Source organism: Oncorhynchus nerka, linkage group LG12 (assembly GCF_034236695.1).
Source record: "Oncorhynchus nerka isolate Pitt River linkage group LG12, Oner_Uvic_2.0, whole genome shotgun sequence".
NCBI classification, from domain to species: Eukaryota; Metazoa; Chordata; class Actinopteri; order Salmoniformes; family Salmonidae; genus Oncorhynchus; species Oncorhynchus nerka.
This window is the reverse complement of record NC_088407.1, coordinates 39,957,222-39,979,420: the sequence shown is the minus strand read 5'-3', so window position 1 is coordinate 39,979,420 and position 22,199 is coordinate 39,957,222. Positions and strand designations below refer to the sequence as shown.

The 22,199-nt window shown below is 41.2% G+C and overlaps 1 protein-coding gene and 1 long non-coding RNA gene across 2 annotated transcripts in view; one reads left to right on the top strand and one right to left on the bottom strand.

The window, feature by feature from the left end:
- LOC115138225 (oligosaccharyltransferase complex subunit ostc-like) overlaps positions 1 to 11,678 on the bottom strand; it is a 28,448-nt gene extending 16,770 nt beyond the window's left edge. The window contains exons 1-3 of the mRNA XM_029674842.2: positions 11,454 to 11,678; positions 4,692 to 4,785; positions 3,884 to 4,081 (exon numbers count right to left, since the gene is read on the bottom strand). Coding sequence (XP_029530702.1) covers positions 3,884 to 4,081; positions 4,692 to 4,785; positions 11,454 to 11,592 — 431 coding nt within the window. The 5' untranslated portion in view covers positions 11,593 to 11,678. The remainder of the gene's footprint in view (positions 1 to 3,883; positions 4,082 to 4,691; positions 4,786 to 11,453) is intronic.
- A 727-nt stretch (positions 11,679 to 12,405) lies between these two features.
- On the top strand, positions 12,406 to 15,133 carry LOC115138917 (uncharacterized). The gene is made up of 4 exons (XR_003865025.2): positions 12,406 to 12,835; positions 13,435 to 13,618; positions 13,792 to 13,886; positions 14,030 to 15,133. It is a non-coding gene; the product is annotated as an uncharacterized LOC115138917 (long non-coding RNA).
- Positions 15,134 to 22,199: the final 7,066 nt, after the last annotated feature.

The following is a 22,199-nucleotide window of genomic DNA, read 5'->3' as shown; positions in this document are numbered from 1 at the left end:
ACACGTTTGCCGCCGTCTCAGACACCTAGAAAAGTGTTGTGAAGAATTGCACTGCTTGTTACAAGCCAGGAGACATAACTGATGAGTAACTGTTCCCAACAAAAGCTCGGTGCCATTTTACCCAATACATGGTCAACAAACCAGACAAATTTTAAATTGATTTTTAGTTGGCCGCCGATGTCAAAACCAAGAACTTGCTCAATGGCTTTCAAAATCGAAACCAGGCCAGTGGGTGAGCGACTGTTTGAGACTGTTGTTGAGACTCGTGGAGCCTTACATTGGCAAAGGCAGAAATGTGGCCATGGCAGACAAGTTGATTGCAAAGAAGACTAGCCTGCTTGGAATAGTGAACAAACAAAGGCGGGAGCTGCCCCTCTGCACAAAACATACCAGCAGAGCTGTACTCCACAGTGACGGAAAGTGGTAAAGCAACACTTATGGTGTACAGATGCAAAAGAAAGTATTTGCATCCTCAGCACCATGCATCCCACTGTTGCCATTGGCAGTGACCAGAAAAATAAACTGGAGACAGACGACTATCGCACAAAAGGGATACATCTCTGCTATATACATATATCGTTCCCATCTGTCAAACACCAAATATAATCTTATATGACATGAATGTTATTACTATTCAAACCTTTATTTTATGTAATAGGTTGGTGTGGATGCACTGGACCAGATGGCAAGACTGTACTCTGTAAAAGGAGATACTCACCTCTGGCCTGTTGCGGTGTTCTGCAACTTGCTCGACATGGCTGCTATCAAAGCGCACGTTGTACAAGCAATGTCTTGACAAGACAGTCAGCAGGAGCGATTTCATCATGGATCTGGCATGTGAGCTTCGTGAGAACCACATGAACATCAAGAAAGAAGCTACAGCCGCCAAGCAGCAGCACATCCTGCTCTCCCTCTTCCCCAAGCACCACTGCTCCCTCTCGGGAAAAGGAAGACAATGTCAAGTCGGCAGGTGCACACAAAACAAGGCCCATGAAAACGGTGTGCAGTGCAACCGATTTGTTTGTTGGGCTTGCTCCCGAAGCTGTGTGCTGACCCGAAGCATAAAGACGAGAGAAGACGAGATTGATTCATGCGTAAAGGTACAGGTAAAAAGGGCACAATACAGTGTCCGATATAAAAACTGTTATTTGTTGATTGTATCTTGTCATGAACACATTTCCACAAATATTTCTTTATGCAATTCATCCTTTACAATTGTTCATGCACTGGTTCTTTTGTTTAGGAATACAGCAAATCATTTCACATGCGCACCTGGCTAGTTATTATTATCATTATCTTTTTAACTTTGTCAAAAGATTTTTTACTACAACTCCATTACTAATTAAATCTACAAATAAAGTTGATCAAATGGATTACACTAATGTTTTATTGTAAAGAAAATGCATAGGTAAAAAGGCCTACTTTTTTTCTAGGACTTAATAGAATTATACAAAACATATCCATAACTATTGTTTTTTTATTATTAATATATTTCCACTAATTTCTTCATGCAATTAATCCTTTACAATAGTTGATGCACTAGTTATCAAGCGTTGGTGCTTATGTTTGCTGCACCTTGTGGGTTGATATGCATCTGATGCATTTGCTGCATAAGGACAACATTCTCTTGTCTAGCAGGTGCTAATATATGTATGCAGGGTATTTGTATGACCTTGTTCGATTACAGAACCATCCGATGAGTGAAGATGTAATCCAGCCAAGGCAATCTTACGAGAACTTGAAAACAGCATGCATGCCACGCATCACTACTTCACAGGAGAGCATTTTGAATGCAATTTTATTTTATTTGATCAAAAGAAATGCCTTCTGGAACATGCAAACATTTTCATGTGCCTTTAACAAACTTGTATGCCATCTAAATACTAATACAATTGTTAAATTATGAGCCTAGTTAGTTTAGCCACAGAAAGAGAGCAACATTCCCCCTATCCATGATTGGCTGAGATAATGAGTGGGCTGGACATGTCGAGAGACGAGTTTGGATTGGTCTGCCATGTGGCACACTTATGTCTATAACATGAGCTGGTCAGTATGTGTCGGTAATTCTTTCTAACGCAGCCTTTAAAAAATATATATCATGCAGTAGAACTGCGTAAGTGTTGGTCTCCACTTTCCAGAGGACCGAGATTTGAAATTAGCTAAGGAGATGGAGAAAATTCTGGCGTTTGATAGCGAATTTGAGTCAAAAAGAGAACACAAAAGGCTGTTGTAATCCGGAGACATGTGTTTTACACATCTTCAAACTAACCCTAACCCATTTTTTATTGAACTTTTATTTAACTAGGCAAGTCTATTCAGAACAAATTCTTATTTACAATGACGGCCTAGAAACAGTGGGTTAACTGCCTTGGTCAGGGGCAGAACGACATTTTTACCTTGTCAACTCAGGGATTCAATTCAATTACTGGCCCAATGCTATAACCACTAACCCTAACTCATGGCATCCGTGACAGATGGAGAAGCGTCCATCCATGTATATGGGTAAGATAGTCTAGCTAGCTACATTTTCAGATATTACACATTTCTAATTTTCTCAGAAAGTCACTTTAAATTTGAAGTTAAATTATATTGTTAGCTAGCTAACGTTATGCGTATGATCTGTGTAGTAATATTATTCGTACCTCAGAGCTATTTGCATTGCTAGTTATAGCCTAATGTTAGCTAGCTAACATTGAACCTGGTTGGTTAGCTACCTGCAGATTCATGCAGGATAGTAACATTATATGAGTTGGGATTATGGTTCATTGTTTAGCTAGCTAGCTGCATGTCTCAAAAGACTCCACTATGCAAGTAACCATTTCAATAGAATGTTCATGTCACTGACAACTGTCAATAGACACAGCTGGGGGGAATGGAATTATTTTATTATGACTTTTTTTCTCGGTCGGGGGTCACTCCGAGATCAGTCTCGGTTCACTAACCTCAGGAGGCTGAAGAAATGTGCCGTGTCACCTAAAACCCTCACAAGCTTTTACAGATGCACCATTGAGAGCATCCTGTCGGGCTATATCACCGCCTGGTACAGTAACTGCACCGCCCACAACCACAGGGCTCCTCAGAGGGTGGTGCTAGCTGCACAACGCATCACCGGGGGCAAACTACCTGCCCTCCAGAACCCCTACAGCACACAATGGCCAAAAAGATCATCAAGGACAACATCCACCCGAGCCACTGCCTGTTCACCCCGCTACCATCCAGAAGGCAAGGTCAGTACAGGTGAATCAAAGCTGGGATCGAGAGACTGAAAAAACAGCTTCCATCTCAAGGCCATCAGACTGTTAAATAGCCATCACTAGCACAGAGAGGCTGCTGCCTACATACAGACTTGAAATCATTAGCCACTTTAATAAATGGATCACTAGTCAATTTAATGTTTACATATCTTGCATTACTCATCTCATATATTTATACTGTATTCTATACTATCTATTGCATCTTAGCCCATGTCGCTCTGACATTACCTCATCCATATATTTATATATTCTTATTCGATTTCTTTACTTAAGATGTATGTATTAAGCATTTGTGGAATTGTTAGATATTACTGTACTGTCGGAACTAGAAGCACAAGCATTTCGCTACGCTCGCAATAATATCTGCTAACCCAAGTGTATGTGACCAATAAAATATGATGTATCTGTTACTATCAAGAGTGTTACTTGTGTTGATGATTAGGTCCACTTTAAACCAGACAAACAAATGTGTAAAAACACAGCAACTTGATAGTTTTAAATGGGAGCAGTAGGGTGGGGAAGGGTTTTGTTGTCCATCCTAAAAGTAGCAAACTTCTCCCCACCCCACAGTTTCATGTGTTTTAGGTTGGGGGGCACGATTGGACATTTTCACAAGAGAGTAGACTTACGGCAGTTTCATTCTCATGAACACTCTGGCCATGAAGAAGCTGAGCAGGACACTGACAAAACCGATGAACAACAGAAGGAAGCGGTTGAGTTTAGGGATGTTTGGGGCATTCGAGCGATCTAGGATTATGAAGCCCAAGCCTCCCATGGTGAAGAGGAAACTGGAGGCCAACCCTTCCATGATGTACTGGCCATTCACTCTTCATAGGAAAGAGAAAAAAATAAGATGGTTATGTGACTACCCCTCTCAAATTTGTGCAATCCAATGCAGATAATGAATGGAGTAAATAATAGCCCCAGGCATTGACAATGCAGAAACAACAAGTGTTAGCTCTCAAGGGGATTACAGTTGAAGGGTTCTCAGTTGAACGTATGGACGACAGCTGGCCAAATGTGTACTACAGTCCCAACACTGTTTTAACATTTAGAAACTTGAATAATCCTTGCTTGCAATGCGGTTTTGGAAACATTTGGAACTGAACCTTCATATAAGCAAGAAATCATTTTTCAAATATAACCGAAACACTTTCTATACATCGTTTCAGCACAGTTGCACAGAGCAATTTCCATTAGAGTGCAACTGGGTAAGATGTATTGTACGTTGGCTGGAAGCATGTGTTATTCAAAACACAGCCACTTGCAACTGTGCCAAAACTGGGTACAGTAAGAGTATCTTCCGTATAAAAAAAAGAAATTGCACTGATATGAAATTTCGAAATGTTTCCAAAACTCATAACGCAAGCAAGGCGCATTAACACTAGCATTAGTCTACTGTACATGAATGGGCAAGGAAAGGTGTTGCGTACTTACCTGTATGCCAAAAAGGCGACAGGCCGCTGGTGCCCATGTTCATCGGTCATTGAACCCACACTAGGTGGTTCCACAATGACATCGTAGATGATGCCTGCAGATTGGGAGAGAGACGAGGAAATCAGTTAGCTAACTAGCTAGTAGCATGAAGGAAAATCAACAGTTACGCACTGGCATAATAATATGAATTGGGATGGTAAATGCCATGTGTAAAGGTAAAGGAGGGTGCAAAGCTAGCCCATACCAGCTGAGCTGGCTTAGTAGTTTGCTACATGTTAGCCTACTCAATCGGCTAATAAATAAATAAAAATCTTTAGCCACAGTATTGTGAAAGCTACTCTGAAAATAGTGTTTACCAAGCTGCTAACAATAACGTCAATGTCACTTAAAGGTTTAACTAAGTTTCTTTGAAAACATACACTACATGAGCAAAAGTATGGGGACAACTGCTAGTCAAACACCTCATTCAAAAATCACAGGCATTAACATGGAGTTGGTCCCCCCCTACAGCACTTTGCAGTCCTGTTCAGTGAGGCCACACAAGCGGAGCTTTTGTTGCTCCTAGATGTTTCCACTTCACAATAACAGCACTTACATTTGGCCGGGCCAGCTCTAGCAGGGCAGAAATTTGATGGACTTGTTGGAAAGGTGGCATCCTATGATGGTGCCATGCTGAAAGTCACTAAGCTCTTCAGTAAGGCCATTCTACTGCCAATGTTTGACTATGGAGATTTTATACCTGTGGCTGTATACCTGTGGCTGAAATAGCCGAATCAACTAATTTGAAGGTGTCCACATACTTTTGTATGTATAGTGTAGTTCATTACCTACTGAAAAATGATCATATCTAAATCTGAAATGTCATAGATATGATCATTTTTTAAAAAACATGGCACTGGAGTCAGATGTCAACAGAATGCTTTTTTTTAAGCGAGTGACCCGATCTCGTGACCTGATCTTTATTTCTGAATGTGCAAATTCTTGTGATTTTTCTCGTGATCTGTGCTATCCGGGATCCTTGGGACGTTCCTACCCCCCCCGGCCCCCATTGAAATTAATTTTAAATGGTCAAGATAAGGCTTAAGGTTAGGGTTTAGGGAAGCGACGTCCCAAGGACTCCGGACTGCACTGTACTTTTTCCACGTGCCGAAAACGGAATAGATATAAAATGCCAAAAGATGATTTTCACAAAGTCACATAGCAAAAAACCTTCAATAGCCAATACAATGTCAAAACATGGTCCTGTCATGAGTTCAGTACCATTTGCATGATTGTGCAGACCCATGACACATGTTTTAAAGGTATTAAGGCAGCTACTCTTCCTGGGGTCCGGCAACATTAAGGCAGCGATATACAATTAGAATGACACATTACATTTCATAACACTTTTCACAACACAACCTCAAGGATTGGACCCCCCCCCAATTTTCACCTAATATGACATACCCAAATCTAACCGGCATCCTGTGGCGTACTGCATAAGCGTCAAATAGCCCCGGCGATATGAAACCAGGAAGTGGGAAATCTGAGGTTGGTCAATTTTGAACTCAAATTTTGAAGTTGTAATTTTTTTTTTTTAATTTTACCTTTATTTTACTAGGCAAGTCAGTTAAGAAAAAATTCTTATTTTCAATGACGGCCTAGGAACAGTGGGTTAACTGCCTGTTCAGGGGCAGAACGACAGATTTTGTACCTTGTCAGCTCGGGGATTTGAACTTGCAACCTTTCGGTTACTAGTCCAATGCTCTAACTACTAGGCTACCCTGCCACCCCAAGTTAGTGCGAGATTACCAATATCCCACTTCCTAAGGCTTCCACTAGATGTCAACAGTCTTTAGAAACGTGTTTGAGGCTTCTACTGTGAGGTGGAGCCGAATGAGAGTGGATTGAGTCAGAGGTCTGGCAGCAGTCACGCGCATTTCACATGAGGTATCTCCCATTCCTTTTCTGAAGACAAAGTAATTCGCCGGTTGGAATATTATTGAAGATTTATGTTAAAAAACATCCTAAAGATTGATTCCATACATCGTTTGACAAGTTTCTACAGTCTGTAACGGAACTGACATTTCGTCTGCAACTATGAAAGCGCTTCGTGAGTTTTGATTTGTTTACCGAACGTGCTAACAAAAGTAGCTATTTGGACATAAATGATGGACATTATCGAACAAATCAAACATTTATTGTGGACCTGGGATTCCTGGGAGTGCATTCGGTTGACTCCAACATGGCGGATATATGTATTTGTTCTCTGAGCGCTGTTCTCAGATTATAGCATGGTTTGCTTTTTCCGTAAAGCTTTTTTAAAATCTGACAGCGGTTGCATTAAGGAGAAGTATATCTTTAATTCCATGTATAACACTTGTATTTTCATCAACATTTATGATGAGTATTTCTGTAAATTGTTGTGGCTCTGAAAATTCACCGGATGTTTTTGAAACTACTGAACATTTAAACTCAGTTTTTCACAATTCCTGACATTTGATCCGAGTCAAAATACCCTGTCTTAGGTCAGTTAGGATCACCACTTTATGTATACAGATTTTTTTTATACAAATATGAACTTTACCGAAAAAACCATGCATGTATTGTGTAACATGAAGTCCTATGAGTGTAATCTGATGAAGATCAAAAGTTAGTGATTCATTTTCTCTCTATTGGTGCTTTTTGTGACTCCTCTCTTTGGCTGGAAAATGGCTGTTTTTCTGTGGCTTGGCTCTGAATCGTTTGTGGTGCTTTCGCTGTAAAGCCTATTAACAACAAGATTACCTTTAAAATGGTACTTGTAATGCTTGAGAAATTTTAATTATGAGATTTGTTGTTTTGAATTTGGCGCCCTGCACTTTCAGTGGCTGTTGTCATATTGATCCCTTTAACGGGATTGCAGCCCTATGAAGTTTAAGGACAACAAAGTCAAGGTATTGGAGTGGCCATCAAAAAGCTCTGACCTCAATCCTAAAGAAAATGTGTGGACAGAACTGAAAAGGCGTGTGCAAGCAAGGAGGCCTACAAACCTGACTCAGTTACACCAGCTCTGTCAGGAGGAATGGGCCAAAATTCACCCAACTTATTGTGGTAAGATTGTGGAATGCTACCCGAAACATTTGACCCAAGTTAAACAATTTAAAGGCAATGCTACCAAATACTAATTGAGTGTATGTAAACTTCTGACCCACTGGGAATGTGATGAAAGAAATAAAAGCTGAAATAACTCATTCGCTCTACTATTATTCTGACATTTCACATTTTTGAAATAAAGTGGTGATCCTAACTGACCTAAGACAGGGTATTTTGACTCGGATCAAATGTCAGGAATTGTGAAAAACTGAGTTTAAATGTATTTGGCTAAGGTGTATGTAAACTTCTGACTTCAACTGTATATGACTAAAGAATCACAAATACAGGTATTTACCTTTTCATGGTAGGAAGATGGAAAGGTAAATGCCTGTCTTATTTGTAAAGAATAATTAATCAGGGGGATATTTTTTTAGTCATATCCCAGTTAACCCATTTAATTATGGCCCTGCCTATACTGAACACCTTTTCTTTAATAAAAATATTCCCTCTATTTGGAACGACAAGCCAGAACAAAATTAAACAGACCTATTCATATTAATTCGCATGGAATGTCCGAGATATGTGCAAGTATTTTAAACAATTACATTGATAGAACTCACAATCTACCCCTCCCCCCAAAATAAATAAAAATAACTATGGGGCGCTGTTGAGGGAGAAGCAGCGAATCAGCTTCCAAAATGTATGTTTGTGACACAGATTGGCACAAGGGTCAGTCAGATCTGGCACTGGATGAATGTGTATTAATCCTGAGGTGCGTTCATGAACGTTTTCCCCGTCGCTGCAACTCCCGTATGGAATCCGGAAAGGTCAAGAGCGATGCGTCCTCCGAAACAAGCCACACTGCTTCTTGACGCTGCTCCCTTAACCCGGAAGCCAGCAGCACCAATGAGACGGAGGAAACACTGTACTAGAGGTCGACCGATTAATCGGAATGGCCGATTTTAAGTTTTCATAGCAATCTGAATTTTTGGACACCGATTTGGCCAATTTATTTTTATTATTTGGCCACCTTTATTTAACTAGGCAAGTCGGTTAAGAACACATTGTTATTTTCAATGACTGCTTAGGAACGGTGGGTTAACTGCCTCGTTCAGGGGCAGAACGACAGATTTTTACCTTGTCAGCTCGGGGGATTCAAACTTACAGTTAACTAGTCCAACGCTCTAACCACCTGCCTCTCTTTGCACTCCACGAGGAGACTGCCTGTTAAACGAATGCAGTAAGCCAAGGTAAGTTGTTAGCTAGCATTAGTCTTGTAAAAAACAATCAAAATAACTAGTTAACTACACATGGTTGATGATATTACTAGTTTATCTAGCGTGTCCTGCAGTCAGTGTATATGCAACCGTTTGGGCCGCCTAATTTACCAGAATGTATGTAATTATGACACATTGTACAACCTCCAATGGTGTAACAGCAATATTTAGACTTATGGATGCGACCCGTGCGGAACGGTTCCGTATTTCACTGAAAGAATAAATGTTTGTTTTCGAGATGATAGTTTCCGGATTCGACCATATTAATGACCGAAGGCTCGTATTTCTGTGTGTTATAATTAAGTCTATGATTTGATAGAGCAGTCTGACTGAGCGATGGTAGGCACCAGCAGGCTCGTAAGCATTCATTCAAACAGCACTTTGTGCGTTTTGCCAGGAGCTCTTCGCAATGCTTCAAGCATTGAGCTGTTTATGACTTCAAGCCTATCAACTCCCGAGATTAGGCTTGTGTAACCGATGTGAAATGGCTAGCTAGTTAGTGGGGTGCGCACTAATTGAGTTTCAAACGTCACTCGCTCTGAGACTTGGAGTAGTTGTTCGCCTTGCTCTGCGGCTTTTGTGAAGCCATGGGTAACGATGCTTCGAGGGTGGCTGTTGTCGATGTGTTCCTGGTTCGAGCCCAGGTAGCGGCGAGGAGAGGGATGGAAGCTATACTGTTACACTGGCAATACTAATGTGCCTTTAAGAACATCCAAATAGTCAAATGTATATGAAATACAAATCTTATAGAGAGAAGTAGTCCTATAATTTCTATAATAACTACAACCTAAAACTTCTTACCTGGGAATATTGAAGACTCATGTTAAAAGGAACCACCAGCTTTCATATGTTCTCATGTTCTGAGCAAGGAACTTAAACGTTAGCCTTCTTACATGGCACATATTGCACTTTTACTTTCTTCTCCAACACTTTGTTTTTGCATTATTTAAACCAAATTGAACGTGTTTCATTATTTATTTGAGGCTAAACTGATTTTATTGATATATTATATTAAGTTAAAATAAGTGTTCATTCAGTATTGTTGTAATTGTCATTATTACAAATATATCAAATTTAAAAAAATAAAATTGCCCGATTAATCGGTGTCGCTTTTTTGGTCCTCCAATAATTGGTATCGGCGTTGAAAAATCATAGTCGGTCGACCTCTACACCGTACAGCTGGCGACCAAAGTCAGTGTGCATGTGGAATGTTTGCTATGTTGTGGAACAGTTTGTTCTGAACGACACATTTCCCCAAAAAGTTATTGAACAGACTGGTATGTTTGCTCCTCTTTGGTGAGTGTGGCGAGGTGTGGCTTGAAGCAAAGATTTAAAAGGCAGTGCCAAGCTGACAGCTTTCCAACCCCTCCCCTTTATTCAACTGGACTTTCAGTTCAGCACCGTTTCTGTTCAATGAAACATTCCAGAACATAATGAATATAGGACTTATTACAGCAAGCACCAGCAGATCAAACAAATAACTAAAATGAAAACTTAGAAAAAAAGTCAGTAACACATCATGGCAGGGTAAGCCCCAATGGGAAAAAAATTATGGTGAAAAAACAATTGGAACCATTTCCCTGTTTGACCGCTAGGTTTTATGGGTATTATGACTCATGCGGTGGTACTCTATGGGTGAAAAATGTAATTGAATTGTTGCCAGCAGCATAGTTAGTCACCAACGCTCTGGATAACATGAACACCCCAATTCACCCTAGTTCTGCTAGGGTGAGTAAAATGGTCAGAGTGAGATTATCTCATTTGCGTCTGTAAATAGTTTGCAAATCTTAGTTTGGGTGCTTGACTGCCGTTGAGTTCAGAACACTCGAATCAACCCTACTCCTAGGCCAGTGGGTTCAGTGTGCGCTCTGAACTCTGAATTTAGGAACGGAAGATCTGACAACGGTCTGAATTTACACCCAGAGCGCACTCTGGCACTCCAGATTGAATTGACGAACACACCCTATAACAAACAGTGCCAAGATCATTGTGAATGATGTCAAACTGTTTTTAATTATTTAGCCAAATAAACAAATGTATTACAGTAACTGATGGAATTCATATTTTCCGCTATACCGTAAACGAGCGTGACCCCAAAACCACAATATGTACTGAACCGTGGGTTTGGTGAACAGTTACACACCTAGCTAGTACTAGCTAGCTAATTAGTTAGCTAGCTACACAATAGCCAACTCCTCCGTACTCCGCCCAACACTGATTAGCCGATTGAATAGGTCTGACTGCATAAAATACGTGTGAAGACGTTGAATCATATTTTAGTAGGCAATACATGTACCTAATGTTAGCTATTTAGAAGCCGGATGTAACTTTAAACATTAACAGACAAATCCTGTATCGAGGCTTTACAAAACCATCGGTTACAGCTACCTAGTTAAACTGGCTAACGACGCTGCAGTGTTCGACAACTTACCTCCAGTGATGAGAAAGTACGATACAATAACGATCGCATAGACGGTCATAGCCGACGGCATGTGCAGCCATGATGGCTTTTTGAGTTTTATATTAGGACATTCCAACACTGCGAAAGGTACACCGTATAATGTCTCCATTGCTAATTCAATAGGAATTTACTCTTCAGGTAAACTGAGATGTCTGGCTGCTACGACGACGTGTCCAGGAAGTACCGAAAATCTAGTTAGTAGATAAACACTTCGAAGCAAATACTATACTTTTTAATCACAAATAATGAATTTCATGCACTGAAATGTTATTTCATATTTAATATAACTATTCTATATACACATCTTGAAGACAATCTGAAACTGACATGTGACCAGTTTATTATCCTTCAAATGTTTCGCTTACCTGCTAAGACCTTTAGTGTTGACGTAGTTATTGTTGCGACACTCACCCAGGTTCTAGAAAAAAGGAACTCCCGCCTGCAGCGAAACGAAATATTCCTTCGAGGACTCTTTAAAAAAAAAAATGTTTTTATTAATATCAAATCAATACATAAAGCACATGAGGGAACACAAGCATACATAGATTACAAACAATAGACAATCGAGCTAGGGGGTACAATATCACATTACAATTACACAAAGGACCTTAAGGGACATGCATATACTTACAATTCTAACAGCTTTTTTGTTAGTAGAGCATTTAACCGTCTTAAAATACAGTTCAATTTATTTTTGTAGGGTACGAAAATGTGGTTTTCTGTTTGTAAATTTACATTTGTGTATATGACATTTGGCCAAAAGAATAATGAAATTAATTACATAAAAATGATTCCGCTTATTTCTATTGTATGTAAAGAATCCAAACAGTACATCTCTCCACAATAGTGTAAAATCTTTCCCCGGCCTAACCCAGACGACGCTGGGCCAATAGATTTAAACAATGTAGCAACGCCCACTTCCGCTCAACTTCCTACCTGATACATAGCTTCCTGTCACCATGATAGTATTCATACTAGCCTCTAAGTCGTTCGTTTTATCATTACCTCAGTATATTAATATAATCATTTTTCTATAGCTTTTTAAAAAATATATTATTGTTGAAAGTTGTGTTTATCCGTTCAGTTAGTGATTTTTGTAATTCGATTATTGTGTTCTGTGTCTTTTTTGTATCTCGTTTAGCTAGCTATTAACGCGCTAACCATTAAGGTGGCTAGTAATTAGTCAACACCCCTGCTTACCATGCCGTTGTTTTACACAAGGTGCTTGAAGAGCTGCCAAAGGTAACAGTGACGCTTCTACATCGTCTGGCCAAGACAATTAGCAAAGCACCGACCTCCAAGTTGGAAAAAGGTTTAAAACTTTGTCTCCAGTTACCTTTTCTACTATGAAGGTAGGTGTAGCCAAGTTGCCTATCAGACCAGACGAGGACGTTTACTCAAAGCTGTAACGTATTTTAAAACATGCCTTTTACAGTAGCTAGCTAACATTATGATTGCTCATTCATTTTTATTCTAAACAGTTTTGAACAGTGATAAAATTACAGGAGAGGTCAGCATAAGAGCTTGCTGCTACAAGTTCATGAGGAAAAATGAGAAACCACACAGTTTGAGTGTAGGGTGGAAAGTCAGCTGTTTGTGACACACTACATGCCAGTTATACAGTCAGAGATAAAGCCTAGTCTCAGGCTAAGAAGTTCCTGTCAATGGAGATCTGCATTATGAGGCATTGCTTAGTTTAGGACCAGGCTTAACCCATGTCTATGAAACCGTTTTTAGTTTAGTAGCTGTTCAGGCGTCTTCGTTTCTGTAAACTCTGTCATGTTGGACGCATTTGATTAAGTTTAAACAAGGACATATGACCTTAATATAAATGTTTAAACCCATATTGTTGTAATGAATTTAATGGCTGTTGTATGTTGCACCAGTCACTTCTGTTTGCTGGTTGAGTGATTTTATAGTCTAATAATTTTCTTTTTATATCCCCACGTAGGTTGTACTGAAGCGCTCTGAGCCAGAAACAATGACACATCACTGTTCATGTGTTGCTGGCACTGCATTATGCAACCACACAGTTGCATTACTATTCCAGTCTGCACACTATTCCCAGATGGGAACATCAGTCATCCCACCTGTGCACAGAGGCCAGGCAGCAGTGTCATAAGCCCAGGACTATGGTATGTTTTAATAGCTATACCACATATAGGACTATGGTATGTTTTCATAGCTATACCACATATAAACATCATATGGTCATAATCATATCATAATGCTAAGAAATTATATAATGAACACTTAAATCGTCTCATGATTAGATTTAGAATTGTGCCCTTGTACTCTCTATTTACAGGGTCTGAAACCTGGGCCTATAGGCAAAATGACCATCATAGGCAAAATGACCATCACCAAGCCCACCAAAAAGTGCATGGCAGAAAGAGGGATTAGGTGAGTATTCCCTAATAGCCAGTATAGTAGGTAGTAGCTGGTCATGTCCTATTACACTTTGACTATATAAAATGATTTCATTTCAGGTGGTTTCAAGTACGTTGTTTAGATTGGCTAACCACAGCGGCTGCTTTGCTTTGCAGAAGTACACTCTACAGTGCCCTTCTTGGACCGCTCCCTGACCTCTCAGTTCTTCAGATAGAAGAGGCATAAAATAACTTTGACCCTCTATCCAAGCCATTGATCTGCAGCATGGGGATGTCTGCTGAAAAGCTTTTAGCCAAGGAAAGGTGCAAGTGGGGAGGCTCTTGTCTTATCAGCAGCCACCAATCACAATGCAACACATAGTTCACCATAAGGAGACACCACCATTCCCTTCACTGCCCCTGGATTGCTACAGACGAGAACAACTTTCAAGGCTGCACATTTGTGTTCAGTGAAGGAGACCAGCTTCACATAGTCTCTTCAGGTGAGCTTCGCAACAGCCCGTAAAATAGAGGAAGCTACTAGAGAACAGAGTGCTTTCTCCGACTGGCAGGTGCTACGGAAATCAAGACTGACCTCGTCACGGTTCTGAGAGGCTTGCCATGTGAGAGTGCCTGCGGATGTCTGCCATCTAGCTGAAAGGATCCTCAAAGGCACAGCACCAACAGCTGACATGAAGAGGGGACTGGAGTTGGAAGCAGCCAGTGACTACTGCAAGATGCAGAATGTCAAATTCTTACCCTGTGGCCTCCTCATACATCCTGACATCCCTTGGTTTGCTTCTTCTCCTGATGGCCTGGTCTACAACCCTCTCGAGCATCCACCTTTTGGCCTAGTTGAGATTAAGTAAACGTAAAATATTTTGTGGATTGTAAGTACGTTCACATGCATAACGGTGAACCTTCCCTGAAGAGGCATCATACCTACTACTGGCAAGTTCAAGGTCAGCTCTACATCACTGAGTTGGAGTGGTGTGACTTTGTTGTCTGGGGACATTCTATTTGAGATAGTACAGAGACCCAGTGGTGTTCACACTAATTAGAGTGAAGGGTGACTGGTACTACTTATATGTGTACATGCAAAAGTTATTAGGCAGGAAAGCCTAAATAACTCCAGACAGGCTCCTGTACCTTTTCAATTAACGAAAGAGAAACAAACTAACAAATCTGTCTATGCAATTAATTAATGAATAAGTAATTTAAAATAATTCAGTAAAACAATTTCAGTTCTCTTGTCACTGTAAATAAAAATTCTGTCCAACATTTTGTGTTTGGAGTATAAGCAGTGGTGTTTATTATCAATACATGGACTACAGGGTGTTAGACAATGTGGATGGTCACAGCAAAAAAAGGAAAGATGCATTGCAGTTGTAGCTCACTGCACCTTGGCCCATGCCTTCACAAGAGGCCCACACTGGTAGTTTGTGAGAAGGCAAGCCACAGCCCAGATGCAGTTGATGCTTCCCATCAGTGACTTGGGGATCTCTGACTGAAACGGCTTGTTCAGTTTAATTCTGCCAATTAATTTCTCAATGTGGACTCTATAACATGAGCAATCTCTTGTCTTTTGATGGACCTGTGCTGCTGGCATTTGGCTCCGTTTAGACAAAGGGTGGACGGTAAGACCTTGTCTGGCACACAGTCATCAATCATGAACCTCTTGTCTGCTATCACTGCCATGCCTGAGTGAGCAAGTCAAACAGCCTGATTTTTTTTTTTTGAATATCTCTTTGTTGCTGATGGAGCCCGCATACAATTCTGACACTACAGTAACTGCTCCATGTGGTGCCATGGGGCTTTCAAGGTGCAGTGGGACTTGTAATGACTGTGTAGAGGGAGACTGGCTGGCTGCTGGCATTTCAACTCGGTACAGTCAATAATGACTTGGGTGCCTGGATACCTACTGAGCTCCTTCGGCAACACATCATGGACAAACTTAATTGGTCAACACAGACAGCGTTGTGAAGAAGGCGCAGCAGCGCCTCTTCAACCTCAGGAGGCTTTCGAAATTTGGCTTGTCACCAAAAGCACTCACACACTTCTACAGATGCACAATCGAGAGCATCCTGTCGGGCTGTATCACCGCCTGGTACGGCAACTGCTCCGCCCACAACCGCAAGGCTCTCCAGAGGGTAGTGAGGTCTGCACAACGCATCACCGGGGGCAAACTACCTGCCCTCCAGGACACTGTTAGATTTGCGTCAATTCGAATCTGGTATCAGGATAAATATGACTATGAGTCACCGATTGTATACTATGTATTTTTTATTAGCTAAGCAATAAGTGGTAAATGCAATTTTCGTATATACGGGCTCTCTCCCACCTCGCAGGGCAAACAGAATTGACTTGTTCCTGACAAAGATATTATAATATACCCTGATGACAGTAGTAGTTCCTGCTTCCGAGCCGGCCTGTCAGAGTAGAGACTGGGCGTGGTTTAAACTCACCCAGCCTATCGTTGATTGTTGTCGTACGAGCTGGTACCAGCCCCCGGGCGCTCCAGTTGATAGATGTAACTTGCTGTGTCGAGTATCTATGTGCTCATTCCCTACATACCGTTATCACATATCTGGTTTCTGTTATTGTTAAGTTTGAGTTCTAACAAAAACAGTCTGTGGTTTGCTACACTACGTTCTGTATGTGTCCGTTTTTATGTTATTCTGTATTTTTCCATCATGAGAAAGGCCCATGGCCCTGAAACGGTTAACAATGTTTCAAGTCAGCTATGTTGCATAACACCTACATACATCCACACAAGCCAACAGCAGATAATATTCAATCACATATATGGTAACGGGCTATGGTGCATAACACAGAATCCTCATAACACCTACACCACCCGATGTCACAGGAAGGCCATAAAGATTATCAAGGACAACAACGACCTGAGCCACTGCCTGTTCACCCCGCTATCATCCAGAAGGAGAGGTCAGTACAGGTGCATCAAAGCAGGGACCAAGAGACTGAAAAACAGCTTCTATCTCAAGGCCATCAGACTGTTAAACAGCCAGCACTAACATTGAGTGGCTGCTGCCAACATACTGACTCAACTCCAGCTCACTTTAATATTGGAAATTGATGGAAATGTGATTTGATATCTTCCAAAGACATCCATAAAGAGACAGACCCCAGCAGAATGTAAAGGTAGTTGGCCCATGTGACAGTAGGCTATAGCTTTTAGCTAAAGTGAAAAGTAACGTTGGTAAGACAATACAGTTCATCAGAAACGGGAGAACTTACTGAGTGGGTACATGGAAGTGTCACCTCATTTCTCAGCATGGCTCTCCTTGCTCATGTGACACAGACAATATTGGAGGTTAACGGTTCGATGAGAGACCAAAAAGCCATCAGATGGTCATTTTAGCACTAACGTTAGCTATGTACTGGTAGGTAACGTTTGCTAGCTAAAGAGACAAAAAAAGATGCAGAACACAATCGAATTACAAAAATTATTAACTGAACAGATGAACACGATTTCAAAAATGGCTGACAGAAAGATGGCTGACAGAAATACTAGGGAGAGACGGGGATGGTGGTTGGAAGAGTGCACTTGGTTGAAATTGAAAAGTGTCATGGTAGCTTTTGATAAAGCATAACATCAAGACAAAGCAGTCGCATTGTAAGTGGGATGCACTGTTGAGCGCTACATCCCGAGGGGTTCGTGCTAATTGTACGGAGATTGTGACAGCCGGTTAAATGGCATCCCTTGAGAAAGCAAGAACAAGATGTATGTCAGGAGAAGTGCAGTATTATAATAAGGAGGCGTATACTTGGAATACAGAGGAGGAATGGAGGGAAAAAGAGAGACACAGGAGGTCTAAGAGTGAGGAAGACGTGAGCTTGTTAGTTAAAAATGGGGGGAGATGGTTTGTTAAAGAAGAATGGTAGAAAGTGTAAGCAGAGTGAGCTGAAGACAGGAGGAGAAAAGGAAGTGAATGAGGGCGAAGTATCAGAGGTGGTAGTTGTGGTGAAGTTCTCAGAGCCCAAGGCTTGCACCGAGGGTCAGGATAAAGATGAGTCACAGAAGTGAAGTATTTGGAAAAGTGGAACCTTGTCTTTTGGCTGATCCATTTGTTGTTTCAGGGTGGGTGAAAACAGAGTTGGGTGCTGTGGAATCGGTAAAGTGGTCTTGTGATAATTGTTTGTGTAACTGTTGGTCAGAGGGAGAAGGTGCTCTGCGTTAAACAAATGGGGGAAAGAAATGTGAATTGTTTCGCTCTCAAGAAAAGGGTGCCATTGAAAGGAGTGATTTACTGGGGTAGCAGTAAATGTCGTTTGGTGCGACGCAGACAGGTTGGCGAGAGTGGTGAAACAAGTCATTTTCTGTTCTTTTGAGTTTTGATGTTGAGTCTTTGCCCGACAAAGTGATGTTAGGATAGATAAGTTATCCTGTACGAGCTTTTGTGCCGAATACATTACGTTGTTACAGGTGTCAAGCTTATGGGCATGTGGCAGCAGTGTGTAGGAGGGAGGCTCTTAGGTGTGAGAAGTGTGCAGAAGAGCAAGAGACAAAGGAATGTGTAGCATCGGGGAATGTAGTGGTATGTGTTAATTTTAGGGGTGCCTATATGGGGCTGGGGATCAGAAATGTCCCGTGCAAGAGAGGCAGGTTGAGGTTTCCAGGGTTCGAGTAGTGCAGAAGTTGTCATATGCTGAGGCAGTGTAGAAAGTAAGAGGAAGATGAGTCAAGGGGGAGGTATCCTGAAAGGAGTGGTGTGAGTAGTAGATCTGTACCAGTACAAAGGGATAGGCCAACAAGTGATAAATGTTTCAGAAAGATTGAATTTCAAGCATTTATAGCAATGGTTATCAACTGTACTGCAGGGATGGAACGTAAGTCGCAGAAAATTGAGGTTGTGGTGGCAGCTGCAGAGAGGTATTTGGGTTTGCGAGACTTGACCTCAGAAGAGTTACAGGGTGTGTTAAGTGTGGTGATGTCCCATCCTTTCAGGTTTGTTGGCATGAGGTAGGACTAAATATATTTAAATAGTTAAGTAGGGTGGTGCTATTTTTGTTTTTTTTGTTTAGTGTTGTGTTAGAGTCAAGGCCCGCGGGCCACATCCGGCCCGCAAGAAGGTTTTTTACGGCCCCTGGGATGATCTTGATTTATTATTAGAACCGGCCCGCAGCAAGCCGGCAGCCCGCAGATCTTTTACACGCACCAATACTACATTTCCCACAATGCAAAGGTGACGCACCGAGCAGTAGGCTGCTTCATTTCAATATTTATTGGCACAGCAGTCGTCAGCATCACAGTAAAATTAACTTTCAGATACCCATCAAAAATGGCAAAACGGAAGGTGGATACTGAGAACCGGGGTTTCAAACAAGGTGGGAGTCGGAGTATATGTTCACGAAGGTAGCTGGAAAACCTGTGTGTCTTCTGTGTGGAGAAAGTGTGGCGGTACTGAAAGAGTATAATCTGAGACGACATTATGAAACGAAACACGCGGACAAAAACAAGAATATGGACATGGAACAAAGGCTACAAAAGGCAGAGGAATTAAAACGAGGCCTCAAATCTCGACAGGCTCTGTTCAAAAAAGCCAAATCACAAGGCCAGGCTGCTGTCAAGGCCAGTTTTATTTTGGCAGAAGAGATCGCTAAATCAGCCCGGCCATTTACGGAGGGGGATTTCATCAAAAACTGCATGATTAAAGTTTGTGACGAAGTTTGCCCAGAAAAAGGCAACTCTTTTTAAATGTGAGTCTGAGCAGAAACACCATTGCCGAGAGAGTAGACCAGTTGTCCATCAATCTAAAAGAGCAGCTTGTGAAAAAGGGAAAAGATTTTATTGCATATTCCTTGGCTGTGGATGAGAGCACCGACATTTCTGACATTGCCCAGTTGTCAATTTTCATCCGCGGAGTGGACTCCAACCTAAGCGTGACAGAGGAGTTTTTGGCTTTACGTCCTATGCATGGCACAACTACGGGCATGATTTGTATGAAGAGGTGTCAAGATGTGTAAATGAGATGGAGCTGCCTTGGGAAAAACTCGTGGGTTTGACAACCGACGGAGCACCTGCGATGTGTGGACACAGGAGCGGACTGGTGGCGAAGATACGGGAAAAGATGCAAGAGGAAAACGCGACAGGTGAGCTGACAGCTTATCATTGTATCATACACCAGGAAGCGTTGTGCGGTAAAGCCTTGAAAATGGAGCATGTAATGAGCATCATCACGCGCACAGTTAACTTTATCAGAGCCAAAGGTTTGAATCACCGCCAGTTCAAGGCATTTCTGACGGAGTTAGAAACGGAGCATGGTGATTTGCCTTATCACACAGAGGTGCGATGGCTAAGCCAGGGAAAGGTGCTTCAAAGATGTTTCGAGCCGTGAGGAGATTTGTCTGTTCTTGGACAGCAAAGGGAAAGACACAACACAACTCCGAGACGAAATGTTTCTGTGTGAAATGGCTTTTCTGTGTGACATTACGAGTCATCTGAATGCAATAAACTTGCAGCTGCAGGGTCGGGATCGTGTCATCTCTGATATGTACAGTACAGTGAAGGCATTTAAAACCAAACTGACTCTGTGGGAGACGCAGATGCGGAAAGAAAATTTGAGCCACTTTCCCAGCTGCCAGACCATGAAAGAGAAGCTCTCTACCAGTGCGTTCCCGAGCACACAGTTGGCTGATAAAATAGGTATGCTTGCCGCTGACTTTCGACGCCGATTTGCTGACTTTGAAGCACAAAAAAGCAGGTTGGAACTGCTCGGTAACCCATTTGCTGTTGACGTGGAAAGCTCACCACCAAACCTCCAAATGGAGTTGATTGACCTCCAATGCAATGATGCACTGAGGGCAAAATATGCGGCAGTGGGTGCTGCGGAGTTCGCCCGTTCCTCCCGGCACAATGCCCCAGCTGCGCATCCAGGCTGCTCAAACGTTGTCTATGTTTGGCAGCACATACCTGTGTGAACAACTGTTTTCTTTGATGAACCTGAACAAAACATCACACAGAAGTCGACTTACTGCTGAACACCTCCACTCAATTCTGAGGATTTCTTCAGCTCAGAGCCTTACCCCGAACATTGATGAACTTGTGGAAAAGATGGGACACCACCAAGTATCACCCTCAACCTCAAACAAGTGAACATTACTGTGCAATCACATATTTAGAGTTTTTACTCAGTTCAAGTTTAAAAGTTAAAATTTAATATTTGTTTTCACTGCATGTTACTTCTCCTTAAACAAAGTGTTGTTTTTGATTAATAGATTTTTGCACTTTATTTTTTTGTATTTCAATCCAATTATATTTTAAAAATATTTCAGTTGAGTGGATGATAGAAAATTGCTATTATTGTTTTTTCTTTGAAGTAAATTTAGCCCACTTTTGCTAAAATAGAAAATATAGTCTACTGATGGTGCCTTGAATACCGGTTTCTTTCATTTAATGTTCATGTTATGGGGATATTTATATAAAGGAAATTTGTCTTTTGTGTCTGTTGAAAATTAAAGATTACTGACAGAGCCATAAGAAAATATTGCTTTATTTATCTGATCATATTGTAATATATTTGTTAGGTTTTCAGTAGGTTCAATTAGGTTCACTAGACTATATGCGTCATTTAAAAATTTTCAATGAACATTCGAACAGTCCGGCCCTCGTCTTGTAGCTGATTTTTTTATTTGGCCCTCCGTCCATTTGACTTTGACACCCCTGTGTTAGATGGTAGGGTATTTGTTTACTTATTTCAAGCAAGGTTTAAGGAAGTTATACTCCAGTCTAGTAGGTGGCGGTAATGCAACATATTTGATGCCAACTGCCTTGAAAAATACTATGACGGAAGCAAATGTAAGTAATTATGTCATAACGAATCATGCATAAAAAATGTACAGTTGAGAGGAATATGTTAGTTAATGTAAAGACAAACGATTATGTATTTTTCGTTTGTCATAAGGCTAATTTACAAAAATCGCTATTTAGCAAGCTAGCTGACTAGTTAACATTAGCCAACTTGCTGGCTAACTTTATGGTGTTGTGACATCAGTTTGAAATTGTAATTCTGGCTGTTTAATGTTTTAGGGACTCGTGAAACAACCATTGGATGTAAAGAATCTAGCTAGCTAGCTAAAGCATTTACTGCAAATTGATTGTACAATTTTGTAAGCTTGCCTTGCTGATATTTGCCATGTAATCCATCTGAAGTAACATAGCAAGCAAACTATTTTGTTGCTTATTGTACAGTGGAGGATTAAAATACCTGTATGCCTATGGATGTGTAGCTAGCTATGTAGGCGATCTGTGTATTGACCCTAAAACGTTCGGTACATTAGTTCAGAACCTAGCTATGAACATAGCTAGCCAATTGTATCAACTTCA